This window comes from Phyllopteryx taeniolatus, chromosome 11 (genome assembly GCF_024500385.1).
Source record: "Phyllopteryx taeniolatus isolate TA_2022b chromosome 11, UOR_Ptae_1.2, whole genome shotgun sequence".
Lineage (NCBI taxonomy): Eukaryota > Metazoa > Chordata > Actinopteri > Syngnathiformes > Syngnathidae > Phyllopteryx > Phyllopteryx taeniolatus.
The window spans coordinates 14,081,536-14,105,402 of NC_084512.1; the positions used below are offsets into that span (position 1 = coordinate 14,081,536).

Below are 23,867 nucleotides of genomic sequence, written 5' to 3' on the forward strand. Positions count from 1 at the left end.
CCCAAACCTCTGCAGGGCAGATGTGGTTAACCACCACTTTAAAAAAAGATCTTGCAATGATATATGTACTGTCATATGTTTATTATTACAGTTATGTATAAGAGCTGATATCTAACCATTTTCCATGGTTTTCTTGATAATAACCAAAATCACTGAAAATACAATTAAGCTTATGCATGTCATACACAGTTACAGTAGGACCAAGTATTATGGAATCAGCTGCATTTTTGCTATGTTCATTATATTCTTCAGGGAGTAACATACTGTACCTTTAGTAGTACCAGGCATTAAAATGAACACAAAATTGAAGAAACAAGGTTGGCCTAATATTTCTTTTCATGACTGTATATAGTCCAATGGCCATAAAGTTCCCCACCCGTGGTCAAGTGCATGGACCAAGATAGTAATGTATGTTTCTTAAGTCGTGACAGATACTTCATTAAGTGTAAGTGCAATACAGAAACAACAGGTGAAACCCACAAGTGATTTGCGTTATTCATTTTTATTGAGAAACAAGGACTATGTAAATAGTAGCGGTGTTTGACTTCCTCACATGTTGCCTACACCCACAGTTCTCATTCATTTTGAACTCGTCACGTGGTATACTGGCTGCTGCTCAAACAACTTCCGCCTTCCTGCATCCCCACAACAGGCAGATGGACAAGCCTACTCACATGGTAAAAGAAGTGAAAAAAAAAAAACAAATGCCAAGTATCATCTGCCATGGTGTTACATCTCAGTAGTAGAAAACCATACCACTTCAGGGTGGATGACGCCTGCTGACCAAACCTACCACCAAACAAGTACGCCTCATTCTTGATGAAAGTGTCAGGTGCGTATGTCACATACGAATTATGTGACACACTGATGATTCATTATTGTTGCCAATGTGGTTTGCTGTACTGGTTAAAAGATATTTGCACAGAAACTAGGCGCATGAAAACAGAATATGTGCTGTTTGGGTGTAGTAAAGTTCACAGTCTAGGAGTGTGTTATAATAATTAATATATTGCCTGAGTCAAAATGCAAGGCCTCAACAGATTATTGTGTTTATCTACATGAATCTGTGTGTAATCCTTGCCCTGCTACCTACATCGTTACTACAATAACAGAAACAGGCAGGACAGGTTGGGAGGTGAACAAAATGCAAAAACTCTTAATATTTAACAGCTACTGTAATCCAGTACCGTAATCCAATTTTGCCTTCTCAAAAACAACATTTCAGATATCCCAAACTACATTCTTCCTATCCACAATTGGCTTTTCAGATATCTGCAATGGAACTCCAGTTTGAGATAGCAACCATTTGATTCTGACTAGTCATAATTGCAGTTCAAGATATATTTAATTCATCCCAATTCAAGAGAGTCAAGATTTTCCTTTTCAGAGATCTTAAATCAAATTTTAGCTATAGGCGAAATTAAGTTGTAGATATCTGGAACTGGAATTATGACTAGTCAGAATCAAACTGCAGATATCTTAAATTGGAGTTAGGGAAATCTATAATTTAGTTGCTGATATCCGCAATTTACTAGCGGATCTCTGCAAGTGAATTTTAGATTTCTGTGATGAGAAACCCCGTAGACATGAATTACAGATATCTTGAAGGAAAATTCCAACTATTCAAAAAGTCATCACGATTAGTCCAACATAAATTGTTGATGCCCTTGAATCCCAAAACCCGGTTGGTCAAATTTAGCTTTTAAATGTTAAAACATAGAAATCCCATACAAATGAATGGCAATGTGACGTCATTTGGCTAGCTATCTTTAATTCTGTTTTGGCGGGGCAAAACTCAATTAAAGAGATCACTTGTAGTTTCGAATAGTGACAATGTTAATTAGTGATAGTGAAATTTAGCTTTTAATTGTTGAATCCAATTGCCACATCTAAAAGGGAGAAACGGAACATATGACGTCACCCAGCCATCGTCTCCGACACTCACATGTTGCCTTCAGGCACAGCTTGAAACTCGGGTTTTATTAAACGTCAATTCATTATTTTTCAGTTTAATTCAACAGTTTAGTTTGTGTTTCGTATTTAAACAAATAAAATAGGGCAATATCTAGTATACATATTTTTTTTAAATTGACGAGCAACTGCTTAATTCCAGGTTACTCCCGCCCACCCATAAACACCGCGATGTCATTGAACGTAACTCACCAAAGCAGCATAGGTTTCGTAGGAAGGGAAACGAAATTGTGAATGAACATTTCAGCCTAGCTCCGAGGAACATCCATTTCTTGAGTTCATAGGCTGCGTTTGTGTGCGTACCACACCGTTTTAAGATGCTCCAGTCTGTTGCCAGTAGTTCGTGCGTGCGGCTCATTCAGAGCCACAAATCGACGTGGTATTTTGTGATTCTGCTGCTGGGCTACATCCTTTATCTCATCTTCGGGGCTGTTGTCTTCTCGTCCGTCGAGCTGCCTTACGAAGACGCCCTGCGCCAGGAGCTGATGGCCATGAAAACGCAGTTCCTCCGCGACAACGAGTGCATCACCGAGGAGAGTCTGGAGCGCTTTCTCAGGGAAGCTCTCGAAGCGAGCAATTACGGCGTCTCCATCCTCAACAACACCGATGCTAACTGGAACTGGGACTTCACCTCTGCACTCTTCTTTGCCAGCACCGTGCTCTCCACCACAGGTGAGCTGTAGCTCTTGCACAAGAACATTATTTCTTCATGCAAATGCTTTTATTTCTTTTCATTGTTTGCGGTTTATCTGTAAAGTGATCCCACAGCCATATGGCAATACAGACAATACATAGAGACAATTGACTCCCATACCATTGAGAATGAGCTTGATATTAGTTATAATCAATCAGACACACACTTAAGTTTGATGAATGCCATATTTCGATCATTCTTGTATGCAAGTAAACAGTTATTAGGTCTGCCATGTCTTTAGGCCTCTTTGGCCTCACTAAAAACAGGCACTGGCATATGTAACAGTTCACAAACTGGTGTCCAAACACATACCTGTAAAGGCCTATCAGTCAGTGCTTATCTAATTACCCTTTTATGACTCCATGCAGCATTACATACCACACATCGGGTCCACTTGATGATTTATTGTCATTAGTACAGCCACAGAGCAGTGCAGTACATGCGAGTTTGTGTGCATTTTCTCCTCTTAATTAATATTTCTATATAAATTGTGTGTGTGTGTATGTATATGTATATATATATATGTATATATATATATATATATATATATATATATGTATATATATATATATATATATATACACATGCAAGTTTGTGTGCATTTTCTCCTCTTAATTAATATTTCGATATATTTTGTGTGTGTGTGTGTAAATATATATATACTGTTTATGTTTATATAATTTCAATTGCATCCATCCATCCTCTGTACCTCTTATCCTCACTATATATGGTTGTGGGTTGGATGAACTGCTGGAGCCTTTCCCAGATGACTTTGGATGTGAGGCGGGCTACACCCTAAACTGGTCGCCAGCCAATCACAGGGCACATATAGACAAACAACCATTCTCACATGCATTCACATTTACACCTTAGGACAATTTAGAGTCTTCAGTGAACCTAATGGGCATGTTTTGGAACGTGGGAGGAAAGCAGCGTTCTGAGAGAAAACCCAAGCAAACATGGGGAGAACAAACTCCACACAGGATGGCCAGAACCCAGATTTGAACCTACAACCTCAAAACTGCGAGGCAGTTGTGCTCTATTTTGTGGGTGTGCTAGATTTTTATTTTTATTTCACATTCATATATTTAAAACAGCTGGAACGGTGATTAGAGCGTCTGCCTCACAGTTCTGAGGAGCGGGGTTCAATCCCCGGCCCCGCCTGTGTGGAGTTTGCATGTTCTCCCCGTGCCTGCGTGGGTTTTCTCCGGGCTCTCCGGTTTCCTCCCACATCCCAAAAACATGCATGAATTGAATTGCCCGTAGGTGTGAATGTGAGTGCGAATGGTTGTTTGTTTGTACAAACAACTGGCAACCAGTTCAGGGTGTACCCCGCCTCCAGCCCGATGATAGCTGGGATAGGCTCCAGCAGGCCCGCGACCCTAGTGAGGAGAAGCGGCTCAGAAAATGGATGGATGGATATATAAAACACATAGTTGAGAGCATGTCATATCTAACTGTGTTAATATATATATATATTTTTAAATCTATAAACAGTTTATCAATGAGCACAGGGACACAAACAGATAAATTGTAAATATTTACACAATTCAAAAGCAAATTTTTTACATACAATGTGTACAATTAAAAGACGTACAAATGCAATGAGAACAAAATGTGTTGCAATGAGAGTAACAAGTGTTATTAACTTAATAATGAATAATATGTACAGTAAACCTACCAAACCTCTTTCCATGTGGAACAAAACATCTCTCATTGCTCAGTCAAATGTAATAAAAAGAATTTGTTAAAATAAACCCTTTATACAAATAGTGCAGTTTTTTGTCCTAGAGGCAATAGGACAGTTTTGCACAGTCATCCAATGTTATCTAAAAAGAGAGAGAGCATGCATATGAATCAAGAATACCTGAAGGAACTTAAGTTCGATAACATGGCAGCAGGAGTTATCTACGAGGTTTCAAAATAAAGTGCATACTGTATGCGGGTTGTGTTTAAGTCCTCAACAATAGAGTGTTGCGGGCTAAACAGACCCAACAAGCAGAGACTATCCATCAAAAAGAGCTGACATTACATAACTGGCGCCATGGTGGTTTGGATGTTAAATATTCAAAAGACTCTCTGTTAAAAGTGTGGTGTAAAACACAAATCACAAGCAAATGCTATTTCCTGTTAATTAGCACATTCTTGCGACTGGGCCAAGGTAACGCACATTCGTGCAAGGTTAAAGTGGGACGTTATAATGGATTTTGACGTTTTTAACCTAGATACCACTACACAATTAGAGTGTTGTGAAGCATAGGTGGAGCATAATGACCTGTTTTAACATTTACTTTAAAGACATCGCAGTTTGATTTGGAACATGTTTATACTTTTTCTATTCAAGTACTTTAGACGTTAACATGGGTAACACCTTCAGTTTGTCTTCCATTCATCCATCTTTCGTACCTCTTATCCCCACTAGGGTTGCGGGCGTGCTGGAGCCTATCGCAGCTGACTCTGGGCAAGAGGCGGGGTACACCCTGAACTGGTTGCCGGCCATTCGCAGGGCACATATAAACAAACAAACATTCACACTCAGATTGACACTTATGGGCAATTTAGAGTCTTCAATTAACCTACCATGCATGTTTTTGGGATGTGGGAGGAAACCGGAGTACCCGGAGAAAACACATGCAGTCACAAGGAGAACATGCAAACTCCACACAGGCAAGGCCGGATTTGAACCCGAACAGTCCTCAGAGCTGTGAGGCCGATGTGCTACCCAGTCGTCCACCGTGCCGCCCACTGTATATCATAATCACAAAAATAACAAATGGAACACATCACTCTAGTAGTACTATTACTTATAAAATTCTTTCACATATCACATATAGGCCAAGTAACTTAGGAAGGCTATTTGAAAGATGGTTTTGTCCGGGAGAACAAGCTGTATATTTCATGTCTCGAGTCGCTTTCAGAATTGACATCGCCAACTAGTGGCCTGGCATGCATATTACAATGTCACTTTTGCAGGTTATCGTGAACCGGGTCCATTCAGTCAACGGTCGTACGTATTCTATTATTTTTTATTCTATCAATTGAAGACTAAATTGTACATAGGTGTGAATGTATTTTTGTCTATCAGTGCCCTGGTATTGACTGGCAACCAGTCCACGGTCACCTTTCGCCCAAAGTCAGCTGGAATAGGCTCCTTAATGAGGACAAGCAGTAATAGGAAATGGATGGATGTTATGGCAATACATTCATTCATTCATTCATTAATTTTTCATACCGCTTATCCTCACTAGGGTCGCCGGCGTGCTGGAGCATATCCCAGCTATCTTTGGGCGAGAGGCAGGGTACAGCCTGAACTGGTCGCCAGCCAACGGGCAATTTAGAGTCCCGGAGAAAACCCACAGAGGCACGGGAAGAACATGCAAACTCTACACAGGGGAGGCCGGATTTGAACCCCGGTCCTCAGAACTGTGAGGCAGATGTGCTAACCAGCACTGGAAATACATGATATAGTTTTATATGTCTTAAGGGGACATGTGTTCAGCATAGTATAGCTATATATATATTATGCCGCAACTGCGAAAACCGATCATGATCATCAATGGGGGGAGGTGCAGAATGAAATTTTTGGGCACCCCTAAACAATGCTTGCCCAGGTAAATGTATTGGGGACACCTGTTGATGTCCCCAAAACCCCATTTGGATGCCCCAGGCCACTGGACCATCCTCCGCCACTGGCACGCCACTGTATGCCACCCATCCCGCTTCAATAAAGTCAAGGTAAAGTTAATATATTACGATAACGCTGTCTTGAAATGAACGCTTTCAACCAGTTAAGCGTTAGCGCATCTAAAAATGATGAAACTAAAGACTATAGAATCGCTCCTGAGGCATATGACAACTTAAATAACATGGCTAACATCTGTTCATTTCCACTCTGACTGTCAGGGCTGCATGAACATGTGAGTGGTTGGACCTCAAACAAAACACAACAGACTGAGCTGGTTTACAGAATTTATTAAACAAACAAAAGAAGCACACAAGCATGAAAAACTACAAATAACAAAGTGGGATGTGAGAAAAGGTTGACGTGAAAATAAAAGTAATAACTAAAGAAGTGGACCCACAGGAGGAAGACACCGAAGCTCACTGAGAAAACAAAAATGAAACCTAGATAAGACAGAGAAAACAGAAGGGAATAGAAATTACAATAGTATTTACAAAAAAACAGAGAGCGAAAATAACTACTGGGCTGGCAGGACAGAATGAACGCTAGTATGCACAAGAGAGCAACAAAACAAGCAATTCCAATCCCAACTAGCAATGTACAATATCGCAGGTTCCTGTGCTCTCCCCCTTGTCTAAATACCCTGCTGATGATAACCACCAGAAGGTGTGACGCAGGTGACTCTGCCCACCAACACAATCCAAGGAACAGTAACACCAAGGAAAAACCCAACAGGAACGAGCAACACAAAACAGGATCTGACACTGACGTTACTTCACAAAACGGAGAAGAGCAGAGAAGTAGCTACTCATTTTCTGATAGGTAACTACGTGACTGTTTTGGTATTTTGATTTTATTTAGAAAATTTAAAGTTTAATAATGTGCCTGAGGAGTGCGTTCAATGGAAAAAAAGGTTTCTTTTTTTTACCCTAACATTTAATAAAATATACAGTATACATTTTAGAGATGTATTTGCAATACTGTGATATTTACCATATAAATGGTCAGGATGATATGCTTAATACTTACTGACTTACTTAGCGTAATGCCCTCACTTGTTGGAAAGGAGAGCCACAGTCACCAATGCACTTTTCAGTTGTTTATTGAACGCTGGGAGGACAATAAAACATAAAAACAACGAGCACAGTCTTGCAGGAGCTGCTGTCAGCTACAGCTCACACCCAGACACTCACATGCAGACTTGCTGATGTCACACCCCAACAAGCCCCACCTCTTAAAGGTACACAGACCCCACAATCCCAACGGCATTTTCTGTACCATTGTATGCCTGTATTTTCTGAGGTGGTTCAAATGAGTTTAAAAACTGTCTTAATTGTTTTGTGTGTTTTAATAAGTCGAAATGTGTTTCGGAATGTGGGACGACTGGTTAGAGCGTCTGCCTCACAGTTCTGAGGACCGGGGTTCAATCCCCGGCCCCGCCTGTTTGGAGTTTGCATGTTCTCCCCGTGCCTGTGTGGGTTTTCTTTGGTTTCCTCCCACATCCCAAAAACAGGCATGGTAGATTAATTGACAACTCTAAATTGCCCGTATGTGTGAATGTGAGTGCGAATGGTTGTTTGTATGTGCCCTGCGATTGGCTGGCGACCAGTTCGGGGTGTGCCCCGCCTCCTGCCCAATGGTGGCTGGGATGGGCTCCAGCGCGCCCGTGACCCTAGTGTGGAGAAGCGGCTCAGAAAATGGATGGATGGATGGATGGGTGTTTAAAGCGTGTGGGGGGGAGGAAAACTTTTTTCACTGAGATTTTTTACCGATTGTATCAGGGTTTGCAACGTATCCCTCACAATAAACGGGGATTAACTGTTTATTGGAATCCAAGCGAATATCCAAAAGGTCTTTGGGATACTTTATTTAGGACCACATAATATTTGGATGAATTCTGTGACCCACCTAGTTTCCACTGTTTCCATTGTCTTGTTTTTGTCTTCAGGTTATGGTCACACAGCACCACTGTCAGAGGGTGGGAAGGCCTTCTGCATCATCTACTCTGTGTTTGGCATCCCGTTCACCCTCCTCTTCCTCACCGCCGTGGTGCAAAGGATCATGGTGTACAGCACAAGGAAGCCCATCTCGTACATCCACACACGCTGGGGCCTGTCGAAACCTCTGGTGGCCATCGTCCACTCCTGTCTTCTCGCCTTGTTGGCCGTCTGTTGCTTCTTCCTCATCCCTGCGGGCATCTTCTCAGCAATAGAGGACAACTGGAACTTCCTGGAGTCGTTCTACTTCTGCTTCATCTCGCTCAGCACCGTTGGATTGGGAGATTATGTGCCAGGCGAGGCGACTAACCAGAAGTTCAGGGAGCTCTACAAGCTGGGAATCACTTGTGAGTAATGGGCAGATAATATAAATCAAGGTCCATTTTATCTTTACCAACTTGTACTTGATGTTATACACCCACTGGCCACTTCATTAGGTACATCTGTACACTCTAAAGTGGTATAAATTATTACTTTACAATTTAGTTTGACACATTTAGCATAGTAGCTGTACAAACTATCATACTGACGTAGCATATTTAACATCTTGTTAAATTAGCACCCCTATTATACTACTGTCGATTAAAACACATTCACTGCCACTGACGGCTTTAAAAGTCAAATATCCATGTTAACTGGGAAGGCTGGCAGTGAATGAGTTTAAAACTCAGCATTATCATCGCTGTAAACTACGAATGTTTGGTATAGCTCTTGTATGAGATCGTGTTGGTTTATCATATGTTCTATTTTAACTAATACTGTAGCAGTAAGATATGTAATGTGCCCTGTTCTGTGGTGTGGCGTCAAAATGAGGTCAATACTCACATCTCATAATAATATCACTTACTTCCTGTTACAAGAACGATCTAATGTAATTCATTGGTCTACAGTTTACAGTATACAGGTTTACACAGTACAGCTTCTTATTTTCTTCTTTTAAATATCTCCATGAGAGTAAAGCCAGAGGAATTGAAATGAACCCTGATAACAAGTTTCAACATGTTGCTTTGTAACCTCAGGAAACATTTTAACTCCAGAAAATATTGTAGTTTACATGAGTAACTATTGTCGTTATATACGTTATAGATGCATAATTTAAAAAAATAATCAAATCAATCATAGTTAATGATACATTTTTAGTCTCATTACCTTTCTTTCGTTACCTTCTTGAATGCCTTATAGTGATCCATGTATGGCCTCCATTTCCATTTTAATTACAATTATGGTTAAATGCCCTATAAAAGGCTATCTTTCTGCAAAAGTGAAGAAGTGAATATTAACCACCCTTCATCTTGCATGTTTTGAAATGCAACCTCTATTAGAAGAAAGCATAAATAGAACGCTAAAGTGTGTGACGTGGGTGTGTGTCATTTAGTCTTTCAGCTTGTAGGATGCACAAAAGCTGCTGTGTAAATTTATGCATGATGTGACGTAAGCACCGTGCATAAAACGTGTGGTGTATTTATAGAGCAGGCACTGCACAAACAGGCTGGAAGCAAATAGGATAAATAAATTACAAAAATAAATTAAATTCATTTGTTTTGTTTTGGGTGGCACGGTGACCGACTGGCTAGCACATCTGCCTCACAGTTCTGAGAACCCGGGTTCAAATCCGGCCTCACCTGTGTGGAGTTTGCATGTTCTCCCCTTGCCTGCCTGGTTTTTCTCCCGTTACTCCGGTTTCCTCGCACATCCCAATTACATGCACAGTAGGTTGATTGAAGACTCAAAATTGCCCTTAGGTGTGAATGTATGTGTGAATGGTTGTTTGTTTCTCTGTTTTAGATTCTATGTGCCCTATGATTGGCTGGCGACCTGGTCAGGGTGTACCCCGCCTCTCGCCCGAAGATAGCTGGGATTGGCTCCAGCACGCCCGCGACCCTTGTGAGAATAAAGCGGTACAGAAAATAGATGGATGAATGTCTTGATTTGACCTCTGCCTATGGTTACTTTGTTTTGATTTACAGTGGTGTGCAAAAGTCTAAGGCTGTCATTAGATTCGTTTAAAGTAGAACATTTTCAGGATTACCTTCCTTTACACTAGACTAGAGTTTCTTAATAGGTGGTCTGGATCTGGACCCAGATACCTTTCTACAGTAGATAGATCCAGATTTATTATTAGAATATTTTCATGTTATTTAACTAGTGTAGGTTTTCTGGTCATTCAGGAAGTAAATGTTTGCACATAGGAAATACTTAGAGAATCTGTTGATTCAGCGAATCAAATAGTTATTTCAGAACCCCTTTGTGAATAGGATAAATAACATCCAATCTACATCACTTGTCTTCATTTGGGTCACAGGTAACACAAGTCTATCCCAGCTGACTTTGAGCGAGAGGTGGGTTACACCTTGGACTGGTCGCCAGTCAATTGCAGACAACAATTCAAACTCAAATTCACACCTTTTAGCAATTTAGAGTCTGTGTTTTTGAGATGTGGGAGGAAGACCCACGTATGGACGGGATCAGGGTGAACATGCAAACTCCACAAAGAGATTTTCCAGTGGTGATTCAAACCCAGATCTGACTGTGAGGCAGAACCTGCCCCTGTAAATGTTAAATGGAATGGAAAGTTAATCAAATTCAATGCTAAATCATTTATGTGTCCTGCTATTTGCTGTTTTAATCTGTTAAAATGACTTATGAAATAGGTCGTTAAAACATTTGCATAGAACTGAATTGCAATGTAATGTAGACAAATGACAACTACAGACAGATGTATGGGGAAAACTCCACACAGGCGAAGCTGGATTTGAACCCGGGTCCTCAGAACTGTGAGGCAGATGTGCTAACCAGTCCTCACCGTGCCGCCTAAATGAGAAATGGTATGCGTTAATTCACCACACAATAATTCCCGAAAGTGCATCGTGTGGAACACCGGCCTCTTGTGTCTGAATGTATGAACAACACACTTTGTGATCATCCATCCAGCCATCAATTTTTCTGTACCCCTTATCCTCACATTGTTTTTGTAATCAAATTCACAGAAGTGATGAGCTTCTTTGGTTTGACACTTACATTGAGTCCTTTTGCTCGTCTCTGTCTTTAGTTTACTTGATCCTGGGCCTGATCGTTATGCTGGTGGTCCTGGAGACATTCTGCGAGCTGCAGCAGCTGAAGCAGCTGAGGAAGATATTCTACCTGAAAAAGGAGAAGACGCAGGACCGCCTGACCATCCTGGAGCATGACCACCTATCCTTCACCTCCGCACCAGGCACGGCGCACAGCGATGACAAGGCCCACATGTTCATTAGTGTCTCAACTCTGTCTTCTCGCAGCGACGAGCTCATGATCCAGTAACGACTGACCGAGACAATTTCAAGAAAACCCAAATCTCTGCTGTAGTTAAAGCTGGTGAGAGCAAAGCTTTGTTATGACCTGTCCGTTATTTAAAGCATATGTTGAAACATTTTAGGACATCATCTTACAATCGGACTGGTTAGCACATCAGCCTCACAGTTCTGAAGACCCAGGTTCAAATCTGGCCTTGCCTGCGTGGAGTTTGCATGTTCTCCCCGTGCCTGCGTGGGTTTTCTCCAGGTGCTCTGGTTTCCTCCCACATCCCAAAAACATGCACGGTAGGTTAATTGAAGACTCTAAATTGCCCATAGGTGTGAATGTGAGTGTGAATGGTTGTTTGTCTATGTGTGCCCTGCGATTGGGTGACGATCAGTTTACGGTGTACCCCGCCTCTCGCCCAGAATTAGCTGAGATAGGCACCAGCACACCCGTGACCTTAGTGAGGATAAGTGATACGGAAAATGGATGGATGGATGTTCCAACCAAGCTAAAGTTCTGGAGAAATGATCAATTTCTTCTAAAATAGCAGATAGTGTTACTTCTGTGGACATTGCTTCAAGGTGTACAGTTCAGGGTCTTTGGGATTTAAGACACACATCACTGATTCCAGAAACTAGTACAGTATGCTGATTATACAGATTGCTCATGACCGTTGCTCTTTAATGCTTTTTTTGGCTTCTACTGCTTCGGTTGCATAGTTGACTGGAAGAGGCTTCACAAGGCAATTTGTCCTAGTCAAAATGGTGCTGGCATTAATGTCCTAATAGTTTAGTAGTATCATGTTATGTGGCAAATGTGAAACTGACAGGCGCTTTTTAAAATGTATTTAAGAACATTGGTTCTATGTCAGGCGGCACGGTGGACGACTGGTTAGAGCGTCAGCCTCACAGTTCTGAGAACCCAGGTTCAACCCCCGGCCCCGCCTGTGTGGAGTTTGCATGTTCTCCCCGTGCCTGTGTGGGTTTTCTCCGGGCACTCCGGTTTCCTCCCACATCCCAAAAACATGCATTAATTGGAGACTCTAAATTGCCCGTAGGCATGACTGAGTACGAATGGTTGTTTGTTTCTATGTGCCCTGCGATTGGCTGGCAACCAGTTCAAGGTGTACCCCGCCTCCTGCCCGATGACAGCTGGGATAGGCTCCAGCACGCCCGCGACCCGAGTGAGGAGAAGCGGCTCAGAAAATGGATGGATGGATGAATATATGGATAGTAAGCATAAAACTCTGATTAAGAATTTATTAATTTCAATGACAAACTTATGATGCCGCATTTCAGCTGTCACAATGGATGGATGGATGGCTCTATGTCAGTGCTACTTTATCGTTAATGAAGATGTAAAGTTTCCTGCTTGCCCTACATTTCATTCAGGGATTTTCTTTCTCTGCACGTATATGTTATAATCGTGTTCTTGTGCTTATTTATCTGTTCCGTGTGTGATTATACACACTTTTAATTTATTGCCTTGTCTGATAAAATGTATCTAATGTGCACACAACTTATGAGAAAAGGGATGTGATGTTCACCTTTAAGTGTAGGGAGCTGGGAGCTACCTTTGCACATTTCCAGGAACCAGCCAAATGGCAGACGTGATTCTAACTGTCTCATCTGTATTGTGAAAAAAGTTGAAGGTAGCGACCGTAGCGTTACTCTGATTGTAAATGTTCTGAAAACGCCCCAACCAAAACCAACCGATTTTCACTTCTAAGTGTAATTTTTCAATTGATTTCTAGCAAGGAGTAAAATGCTAAGGCATATATATTCATATTTAAACAATATTTTTTGTTAATGCCTTTTGCTACAGTTTAACATGCTAACCAGGATATACTGCATATGATGTGCTTTACGACTCTGCTATCTTAGTTTAGCTAAGGTCAGTAGGGTCATGTTGATAGTAAAGTATGTGTTAGCGATAATTTTATCATCTTGGACGTTACTACTGATACATTTTTGGAAATTTAATTGTGAATTGTTTTTATATGTCTGCTGGGGGTGAAACTAGACCTCTAATGTTGTTTTCTTCATCGCTGTAAGATATTTCACTGGTCAGTAGATGCATTGAGTGAATATATTTGTGATCAGGATTTCGAATGGAACTAGTTTACTAATGCTGACAACATTGGCCAGATTTGATATTTCTATGCAGAAATCGTGTCATGTCATGGGCATGTCCATATTGTATCACCAAGCAAAGATGGAAACCATTTAATTCTAAGGACAAATCCATAAGCTCTTTGACATTCGTGTCAGTGAAATAAAGTGCTGTTTTTTTATTTATTGTTAGTGTTTTTTAACTACCCATTTATTGTGTTTCATAACCTGCTCATGATGCAACTAAAGGTTTAAAGACAGATTTAACATAAATGTAGCACAAAGGGAAAATGGTTAAAATGGTGCAAGGTGTTGAAAGTAAAATAAAGTCAGTCGAAAAACAATGACGACACTTAACTGCAGGCTTTTAAGCATGTTGTTAAAAGATAAGGTACTTGAATACATTATTTTGTTAGTCATCTCTTGAAAACACGTTTTCTCTTTTTTTTAGCAGTCTCTTGAGTGTTATCCATGGCAAATGAGGGGATTACATTTAGAGCTGAACAAGAGTCTAACATTTCATAAGGTGAGGATAAAACTCATCATTTTCCCACCAGACAAATGAGATTTGTTTTTTGTTTTTTAAAGTAAGCTAACGCATTAAAGTGCTGACAGACACATTTTATTTTACCATAATGATCATGACCCGAATCATTAAAATTTGCAGGATATTTTGAAATACAACTCTACTTTTACTTTTTAATGTTTTGATCTGTCTTTTTATTTCATGTGTTATGACCCCAGGTGACAGGACACACATTATCCAAAAACAGATGCAATACTTCTTGCATAATGTCTAAGAGCTTGTGTTTTATTTGAAATATCGGTGGTGCAATTACAGGCCTCCCTCGCTCCACAGCAGCTGAAGTTAAATGAATAATGATGAGCCTCTGGCAAAGTATTTATTGCAGATCATGAGAACACAATTTTTCACTCTTTGTTATATTTCAGCCATTTGCTAAAATCATTTAAGTTATTTGTTTTCCCTCATTACTGTACAACCCCAATTCCAATGAAGCAACAGCGTGGCTTCGTAGTAAAAGAGTGCGGGTACTAAACTGCCCTGCCTGCAGTCCAGACCTGTCTCCCATTGAAAATGTGTGGCGCATTATGAAGCGTAAAATACGACAACGGAGACCGTGGACTGTTGAACAGCTGAAGCTCTACATCAAGCAAGAATGGGAAAGAATTCCACCTACAAAGCTTCAACAATTAGTGGCCTCAGTTCCCAGACGTTTATTGGATGTTGTTAAAAGAAAAGGTGATGTAACACAGTGGTAAACATGACCCTGTGCCAACTTTTTTTTGGAACGTGTTGCAGCCATAAAATTCTAAGTTAATGATTATTTGCTAAAAACAATAACATTTATCAGTTTGAACATGAAATATCTTGTCTTTCTAGTGTATTCAATTAAATATAGGTTGAACATGATTTGCAAATCATTGTATTCTGTTTTTATTTATGTTTAACACAACAACCCAACTTCATTCGAATTGGGGTTGTACACACAGCACCCCATATTGACAGAAAAAAACGAATTATTAAATTTTTTGCGAATTTATTAAAAAAGAAAAACTTAAATATCACACAGCCATAAGTATTCAGACCCTTTGCTGTGACACTCATATATTTAACCCGGTTGCTGTCCGTTTCTTCTGCTCGTCCAGCTGTGTTTGAGTATACTGATTGGACTTGATTAGGAAAGCCAGACACCTGTCTATGTAAGACCTTACAGCTCACAGTTCATGTCAGAGCAAATGAGGATTATGAGGTCAATGGAACTGCCTGAAGAACTCAGAGACAGAAATGTGGAAAGGCACATATCTGGCCAAGGTTACAAAAACAAATTTTGCTGCACTTAAGGTTCCTGGTGATGGCAGCATCCAACCAGGCACTACTCATCACCTGTCCAATACAGTCCCAACAGTGAAGCATGGTGGTGGCAGCATCATGCTGCCGGGGTGTTTTTCAGCTGCAAGGAAAGGACGACTGGTTGCAATCGAAGGAAAGATTAATGCGGCCAAGTACAGGAATATCCTGGCCGAAAACCTTCTCCAGAGTGCGCAGGACCTCAGACTGGGCCGAAGGTTCACCTTCCAACAAGACAATGACCTTAAGCACACAGCTAAAATAACAAAGGATTGGCTTCAGAACAACTCCGTGACGGTTCTTGAATGGCCCAGCCAGAGCCCTGACTTAAACCCAATAGAGCATCTCTGGAGAGACCTGGAAATGGCTGTTCACCATCCAACCTGACAGAACTGGAGAGGATCTGCAAGGAGGAATGGCAGAGGATCCTCAAATCTAGGTGTGAAAAACTTGTTGCATCATTCCCAAAAAGACTCATGGCTCTATTAGCTCAAAAGGGTGCTTCTATTAAATACTGAGCAAAGGGTCTGAATACTTACGGCCGTGTGATATTTCAGTTTTTCTTTTTCAATAAATCTGCAAAAATTTCAACAATTCCGTTTTTTTCTGCCAATATGGGTTGCTGTGAACTTAAGTGATTTTAGCAAATGGCTGCCATATAACAGAGTGAAGCAATTAAGAGAGTCTGAATAGTTTCCGTACCCACTGTAGTTTCACCTTGTCCCATAAAATTGGAGACACTGTATATGCAATTATAAATACTGATTTTCAACAAACATACAACACACAAAGCAATCTCATTGGATTACAAATCAACATTGTTGGATCTCCTCTGCGAATGAAAGAGAAACTCACAGGGGTGGGTCACTGAAAACAGACGACTATTTTGACGTAACCTTTCATAAACCTTCATTTTAATTGCATTAAATAACTGGGAGGGTTCAGAAACATGCAGTTCAAAGAAGGCACCTTTCAAACTTAAAATAGCTGCAGCAGTTTGCTGACGATGGAGTTCGGGTTGCCTGGAGGTGGCGACATTCTCTCCTGCGTGTTAAAAGTGCTACAGTGCTTGTGTACGGTACGTGTCCCTTTAAAGATGATTTAAAAAACGCAGTAAAACGCTTACACAATAATGAACATATTGTTAAAGGAAAGACTTCTCAACAAAAGCTGGGCATTGCCATTTTTCTTAATGTAGAGTTTTTGATACAGCTTATATGTCTTGTATAGCCATAATATTGTATGGGGTTTGTATAATTTTGCCTTTTCATTTTAGAGTTTAAAATCACAAAAACACAGAGCAGAACTCAAACTGGCCCCTGAAGGTTGGTCTTTACTGTATGTGCTGGGCTGAAACATACCCACTGCTGCTTTTTGTCATGAATATTGCTGTTTGATCTCTGTGCCTCTTTTCTACGCACACAGAGAACCACCTGAGCATTGGCTGTGAACATGAAAAGAATTCACTTCATAGAACTTTTTCAAGTTTTATCTCTGAAAGGCTGAACATAACATTGTGATGTTTTAGTTGCGTCTTTCCAAAATAATTAAGAAATATTTCTCCAAGAGTGTGTATCACACATCCCAGGTTGCACAATGGTGCCCACGACCCCCGAGGCTTCGAGGTCACCCAGGACATGGCATGTACCCTATAGGCTGCAACAATTCTTGCTGATGCTTAAGCAACTCTATTTATATTCTGTCACACACTCTGGGATGATGGAAACACAAAGAGGCCTCAAGCAAGAACGTTCCCACTGCCAACGCTCATTTCTCTGCTGCAGCAATAAATGATGATGTAATATGCTACAGTTAAGAGAGTGTTAATGCATGTGGGTTTATGTAAATGTGTTGTAAATACTAGATTAATGATCTATTGTGGGTTGTTGGTCTTGGAAGTTGCGCCACTCAATCGGAATTAAACCAATAGTTTGTTTATGCCTCACTGTTTATCTGTTAATAAACAGCAGTGAGTCCGTTCACAGTATACCGTGAACCCCCGCCTACTTGCGATTCACCATTCACAAACTCACCTACTCACAGTTTTTTTCTGTGGAGCCTCACTAAGAACTATTCGCTGAATAACTATTTGCGCTTTCTGTAACGCCCTAAGATGGCACCCAAACAACCTGCAAGGCACCATGTTGACGAAGGAGAAGCTAGTATAGATAGCTAGAAGCTGCGAAACGGAAGATTCCAGTAGAGATTCGACAGGCCGGTGAGACTCATTATGGGGTTGACGATGGAAAAAGTAGGGTGGTACGCTTTTCAAAATGTAGAGAAATATTTTTCGCTATTCGCATCAGGGCTTGGTCTCTAACGTCTAATAATGGGGTTTCACTGTCTCCTCAAATAGTGGCTGGTGCTCTAATCAGTTGATCTTAAGTAAACAGACACCTCTTCACAAACAAAAACAACAAATATAATAGTTGATGCCTCTTGGTAGGTACGGCAAAGCTGTAATTATGAGAGGAACACTAAATACGCCAGCACGCTGTAGCAGCCCGACTAACCAATGTAACTACGTGGCAGCCATCTTGGGCAGGTCGACTTTTCCATCGAAGGCAAAGATGGACATTGAAATTAAGTCTTCACTTGGCCATTTCTCGACCGATTTTCATGAAATGTACTTTTATTGTCAATGCCAATGTGTATCCTGACCTCCCTACCCTAGGGTCGCCATCGGCACGGAGCTCAAAAGGGGCATGTCAAGGCATGGACCTCAAAAGGGGTGTGTCATATCTATCTATACATATCTGTGTGGTTGTAATTACCTTCACTAAAGCCATGCATGTTTTCTCCAAGTGGTGGAGTTTGGTTTGGTAGGCCAATGCTACACCTCAATTTGCTTAGCATGTGTTTCACCAAGCGGGTGCATCGCTGATGACAGCTCAACATAGCAAGATTACTAAAGGTTACTTAGCTATTATGCTGCACACAAATGGGTTGCCAACAGAAGTGATGTCAGCCCCAAGTGTGAATGTTTTTAAGTGCAGGTTAAAAACTCCTTATTTTTTCCTCATGCTTTTTTTGAGCATTTCCACTTTTAATTGATATTTCTTGCAATGTACACTGTTTTGGTTATACTTTTATTTTTCTCTTTGCTTTAAATATTTATAAGCTGTTTTTGTTCTTTGTTTTTAAACGCTTTTAATCATGTAAAGCACATTGAGTTACCTTGTTGAGTTAACACATCTTAATAAAATATCGCTCATCACTACTTACATTGGAAAGGCTGGTGCATTCAGAGCTGTCGGGCAGGCGTGACTATCATAAGTGACGGTGAGGAAACAAATAAGGAAAAGTTCCGCCAATTACTGCATTTCATTATTGATCATTCATTCATTCGTCTTCCCTACCACTTATCCTCACTTGGGTCGCAGGCGTGCTTGAGCCTATCCCAGCTGACTCTGGGCGAGAGGCGGGGTACACCCTGAACCGGTCGCCAGCCGGATTATTGATCATTTCTAGGAATAATAGGACACACGAACAGATCCAAGTGTGAGCCAGGTAACGTGGAAGTAAAATGTTTTCTGTCAACCAATCAGCAGACCTCAGCTTCTGTAGCTCCACCCTTACGCAAGCATTTGTAGAAATAAAGGCTGACAATCCTGGTAGCCTACTCTTTGTCCCCCCTGGCCACCAATTGAGAAAAGATATAGTCCATTCCAGGAAATTACAAAATTGTACACAAAGTGCAATAGTGTTATTAGCTACTGTAACATATATGGAATAAAGTGCATAATATGCAGTATGGTCCAAATTCAAAATATGTTGTCAGCACTAAATATATCATATTTGCAGATACAAACACACAATAGAAAACACAGACAAAGACAGTGGCCCAGTTAATTCTCAGATGAACATGTAAATGTTAGACAAACTGACAGGACCGGAGGGAGGGGGGAAAGTGGAGAGCGGAGGGTGGCTGGTGATTGGCTGCTGCAGACATACTGTTGGCGCTTGTCTATCCAACACTCTACCAACACCATTTATAACAAGAAAAGTGTACTTTGTCTCAAACACCAAAAGAAACGGGAGCATATCTGCCCTTTCAAATAATGGTCAGTTTCGAGTGACGCTGCCACATTAATGCAACAAAACACTTATCCAGAGGTTTTTCCATAAATGTCAATGGAGGGTGACACGTGCCAAACAAGCCCGGATCAAAACTCACACTGAGGAATGTTTTTTTTTTCTCTTTTCTCTTTGAGTCACAATGGAACCATTCCCCCTGTCCATGAATGCCAATGGAAGAGTCCCGTTCATCATGGGACCTGTACTGCACATGCACTGACAATATGTGTGTGTATGTGTGTGTATATATATATATATTAAAATATAGAAATAATTTGCCCCTCCAAAAATAAATAAAAAAATTGTCTGGAGCAATAGTTGAATTAATCTATTAAAAACGATGACTAGACCAGCCCTACCACATCCGTCTTTAGCATCTGTGTATTATTTAACAACAAAGGCCATTTATCAGCATCTGCTTCCTCGTTCTTGTTAGAACACAGGCTGCTGACTGCGGAAACTGCTGCACATTGCAATGTGGCCAATGCAATTCATATTTCTTTTTTCACTTTAGCGACCAGTTCTACCTTGGTGGAGGTCTGTGCTATTCTAATTAGAACCATGAACGCAACATGAACACAAATTGTTCAGTCCTCTCCTCTCCAGTCCAGTCCAGAAACACAGTTTAGTTTAGTTAGTTAATCGTGCAAATGCAGCATATAACACATTTTACTGTCATTTTGTGGGATTTATTATGTAGCTGCTAGTGCATGACTTGCCAGTTCCTCTGTATTTGAGGAGGGTATTAATAACGGCTAAGCGAAGAAAGTTGCAGGCTTTTAATCATATATTTTTAACTGTCAGCAAAACTAAAATGGGTACGTCTAAGAATGGAAACGAGGCCAGTAAAGCAGATAAGACGCCACTCAATGCTCCCCACTGAGGTTCTTTTCCAAGTCCACCACACACAATCTCATCAGCACACCTCCTCATCCATGGAGATCACACTTGTTTCTCCCCAGCTGTGTGTCAACCTTACCAATAATGGCAGCTGAATAACAAATACAGCCTCAAGAAATCTCACAGGCTCTTGGGACCCCGACCACTAAAAGACTAAGCTTCTTTGTAACAAAAGATACAAAACATACAAGAGATGCTCATACAGTATTGGCTCATGCAAATGTCATGAGTCAAACACTGTTAGAAATCTAATGTGCACAAAGCATGAGCCCTTAAGCACACGGCATACTGTAGGCACTATATTTTTAGTGGCTCCCAGTGCCACTACTCCAAGTATCAACCAATCAGCAGCAGCTTGTCACACTGTTTCCATGCTGATACATTTAAATATTGATGAGGAGAAGATTGAGACCGTACTTTAAGTTGTACAAAACTGGACTCCATAGGATTAGAGAAATAATGGGAGTGACTAGCGTTTTGGGTTGAACGTTTTTGAGGTTGTAGAGGAAGAACTAAAGGGAAGAAATTAGATCATTTTCATTTTGACAGTTACACAGTTTAAGGCATTGGATATCACAAACTTCCCTGTTAAAACCTGACTTTCTGTGAATGTGTCAACAAATCTGCGATAATTCTGTATCACTCAAATTGTATTACAACTAATGCTTTGTAATTCCTGGGAAAAACAAGACTATTATGTTTTTTATTTTGCTATAGGGCAGTTATGATTGAGCCAACATGAAACCTACCCAGCAACAAGTGGCCTTGCCAATGTGTGATGTGACCAGGAAAAGTAATATTTCTGCTGATCTATATCACATATGATGTTTTATATATGACTTGTGTGTTGTGTTGCCTGTGTGGATTTACTTGTACATGAGGCAGTAAAAGAGAGAACTATAATTTACCTGGTGTAATTTTTTATGCACCAAATATTTCTTTGTCATATAAAAATGCCACTGGATTAGAGTAAAAAGAACAATGATCGATGCGCTTGACTAAAATTAGTCAAATTTTTTATGTTCTCTACTATGAAACGTGAAAAATAGTTTATATCCTCAGAGCACATTAGTGTAAAAGTTAAGAGCTCCAAAAAGTTCATGGCTCTTGTCGTTCCTTCTTTTACTATTCAAGTGGGATTTGGCAATAAAAGATGCCGGAGTGACTCACTGATTTTCTTTTTCACAATTGAATGGGGAACAAGGAAAAGTCTGCATCTTAATAAAAAATTATACCACCCCCTCCACATTCATGCCCCCCCCCCCCCCCCCCCGCCCCAAGAGTATGATGACGTGCATTTAATGGAACCTGAGCTGCAGAAACGCAGTGTCTGTTTGAAAATTGTAAAGGGAGAGCTCATTGTGACAGCTGAAATGCGGCATCATAAGTTTGTTATTGAAATTAATAAATTCTTAATCAGAGTTTTATGCTTACTATCCATATATTCACTTGTCAATTTATATATAGGAATACAGTATACTGTAAATTCGCTTACATACTCTATTGTACACTGTGTAAGTGAAACAAAGAATGCAATAGGATGTGAAGCAACAACCCAGCAGTAATACTTTCCTTATTTTAATCATGATAATATTTCCATTAATTTATGAATCGGAATGTATCACCACAACTGAATATAACTACAAATTTAGTAAGGAGGCAATTGTGAGATTTCGGGGGTGTGTGAAAACTTTCCCCAAAATGTGTGTCAATTTTTTGTTTTGTTATTCTTCATCTTCAAATGCCTTTTTTTTCGGCATTTGCAAGAATATATCTAAAACTTTCCAAGGATGGAGGACAGTAAATAAATAATACATTGTTATATTAAATGTTGATTAAAGAAATAAATATGAAGATAATGTATGGATACTCATGTACACCGGCAACAATAATAAGCATTATCCAATGAGATCCATAAAAAGAGCTGCATAAGAATTGTTTTAATTGAAAAGAAAGTTTTGCAGGGTTCATATCACTTCTCACGGGAAAAACTCACAAGCCACAAACTATATAGTTAACGCAAGAAAAAAATAAAATAAATAATCAAGTCATTCTGGCATGACTGTATATGTATTTTTCAACAAGCATTATTTTCCAACCACCATGATCCCCCCCCTCGCATCATAAAGTCTGTAGATGGCGCTGTTGCAGTGCGCACGTCATAGTAGAAAGTCTGTACTGTAGTAAAGTGGTCAAGGAGGCATATGTTGGCGGGTGTAACAAGCAGCAGCAGCATCATGTTACCGCTCTCCAGCTTGCTCCACTGTTGACCGGCACAGGCCCGCGCAGTGGTCCCAAAGATGTACGGGGAAGGGAAGGGCGCCGTGTGGGACCGGGTCGAGCGGCCCCACCGGGACTGTATGTGTTACCTTGGACCGCCGACTAACTTGATGCCGATGTAAGCATTTTTGTTTACTTTCTTAAACGTGCATGGCGCTTTTTAAAAAAATGTTTATATTTATAATAGTTCTAGGCTAGTTGAATGGACCTGTTGCACCCGGGATATTATTGTGAGGTGCAACAGAATGCACATTCCCGATAATTATTGGAAAGAAGTATTAACTACTAATCTTCTTCTTCTTCTTCTTTTAACTGCTAATATGATATAGAAATATTAAACTCCATCTAAAACATTTGTCATTAAAATGGGTTTATGTATCAAGATTGCAACTACCACGTGTATGTTCCTTTTTGCATTAATTTGGGATTAATTACAATGTATGTATTTTTAGACCTTAGCATGTTTTTATTTGAATGGAATAGTGTATTTATACTACAGTCAACCGTCTCCAGTATTGTTTTTCATTATTATAATGTTGTTGCATAACAGCGAGAGACTCATTGCTCTTTGGGAAATACAAGATGCTTTGCAGTTTAATTGGTGCAATATTGTGGCCATTTTACAGTATTATTGTGTTAGTCTAATGCCACCTGCTGGAAATACAACCAATCTCACTTCTTCATAAAAGCCAATTACATGTATGAGCTACTCTGTGCAATATGAATTAACTGACTTCCTCTATGTAGCCTGAAGCCATCACTAATAGCATCAGTATCTCTGCAAATCACTTGTGATTGATTCTTAGTTTTCTATAAGCCTCGAAAAGGTGTTGCGCAGCCATAGTAGGTCAATATAATGCTTGCAACGCCAGTCACTAACACTTAATGTCTTTCACACAATGGCTGAGCCAAGGCAGGACCAGTGAAGGATGATGATTTCTCTACTGTACAGGAGAGGAGATGCGGGGGCTCTGTGTGTGTGTGTGTGTGTGCAACAATACTAAGC

The 23,867-nt window shown here is 40.4% G+C and overlaps 2 protein-coding genes across 4 annotated transcripts in view; both read left to right on the forward strand.

Annotated features, from left to right (window-relative positions):
* The first annotated feature begins 650 nt into the window (after positions 1 to 650).
* Positions 651 to 13,916, forward strand: kcnk1b (potassium channel, subfamily K, member 1b). Its single transcript, XM_061790457.1, has 3 exons — positions 651 to 2,643; positions 8,296 to 8,691; positions 11,394 to 13,916. Exons 1-3 carry the CDS (start codon positions 2,289 to 2,291, stop codon positions 11,642 to 11,644), a joined length of 1,002 nt encoding a protein of 333 aa, XP_061646441.1. The 5' UTR covers positions 651 to 2,288; the 3' UTR covers positions 11,645 to 13,916.
* An 8,891-nt stretch (positions 13,917 to 22,807) lies between these two features.
* The window catches only part of slc35f3b (solute carrier family 35 member F3b), a 52,020-nt gene continuing 50,960 nt past the window's right edge, over positions 22,808 to 23,867 (forward strand). For all 3 annotated transcript variants that reach the window (XM_061789504.1, XM_061789505.1, XM_061789506.1), the window contains exon 1: positions 22,808 to 22,979. In XM_061789504.1, the coding sequence (XP_061645488.1) occupies positions 22,882 to 22,979 (98 nt within the window). In that variant the 5' untranslated portion in view covers positions 22,808 to 22,881. The remainder of the gene's footprint in view (positions 22,980 to 23,867) is intronic.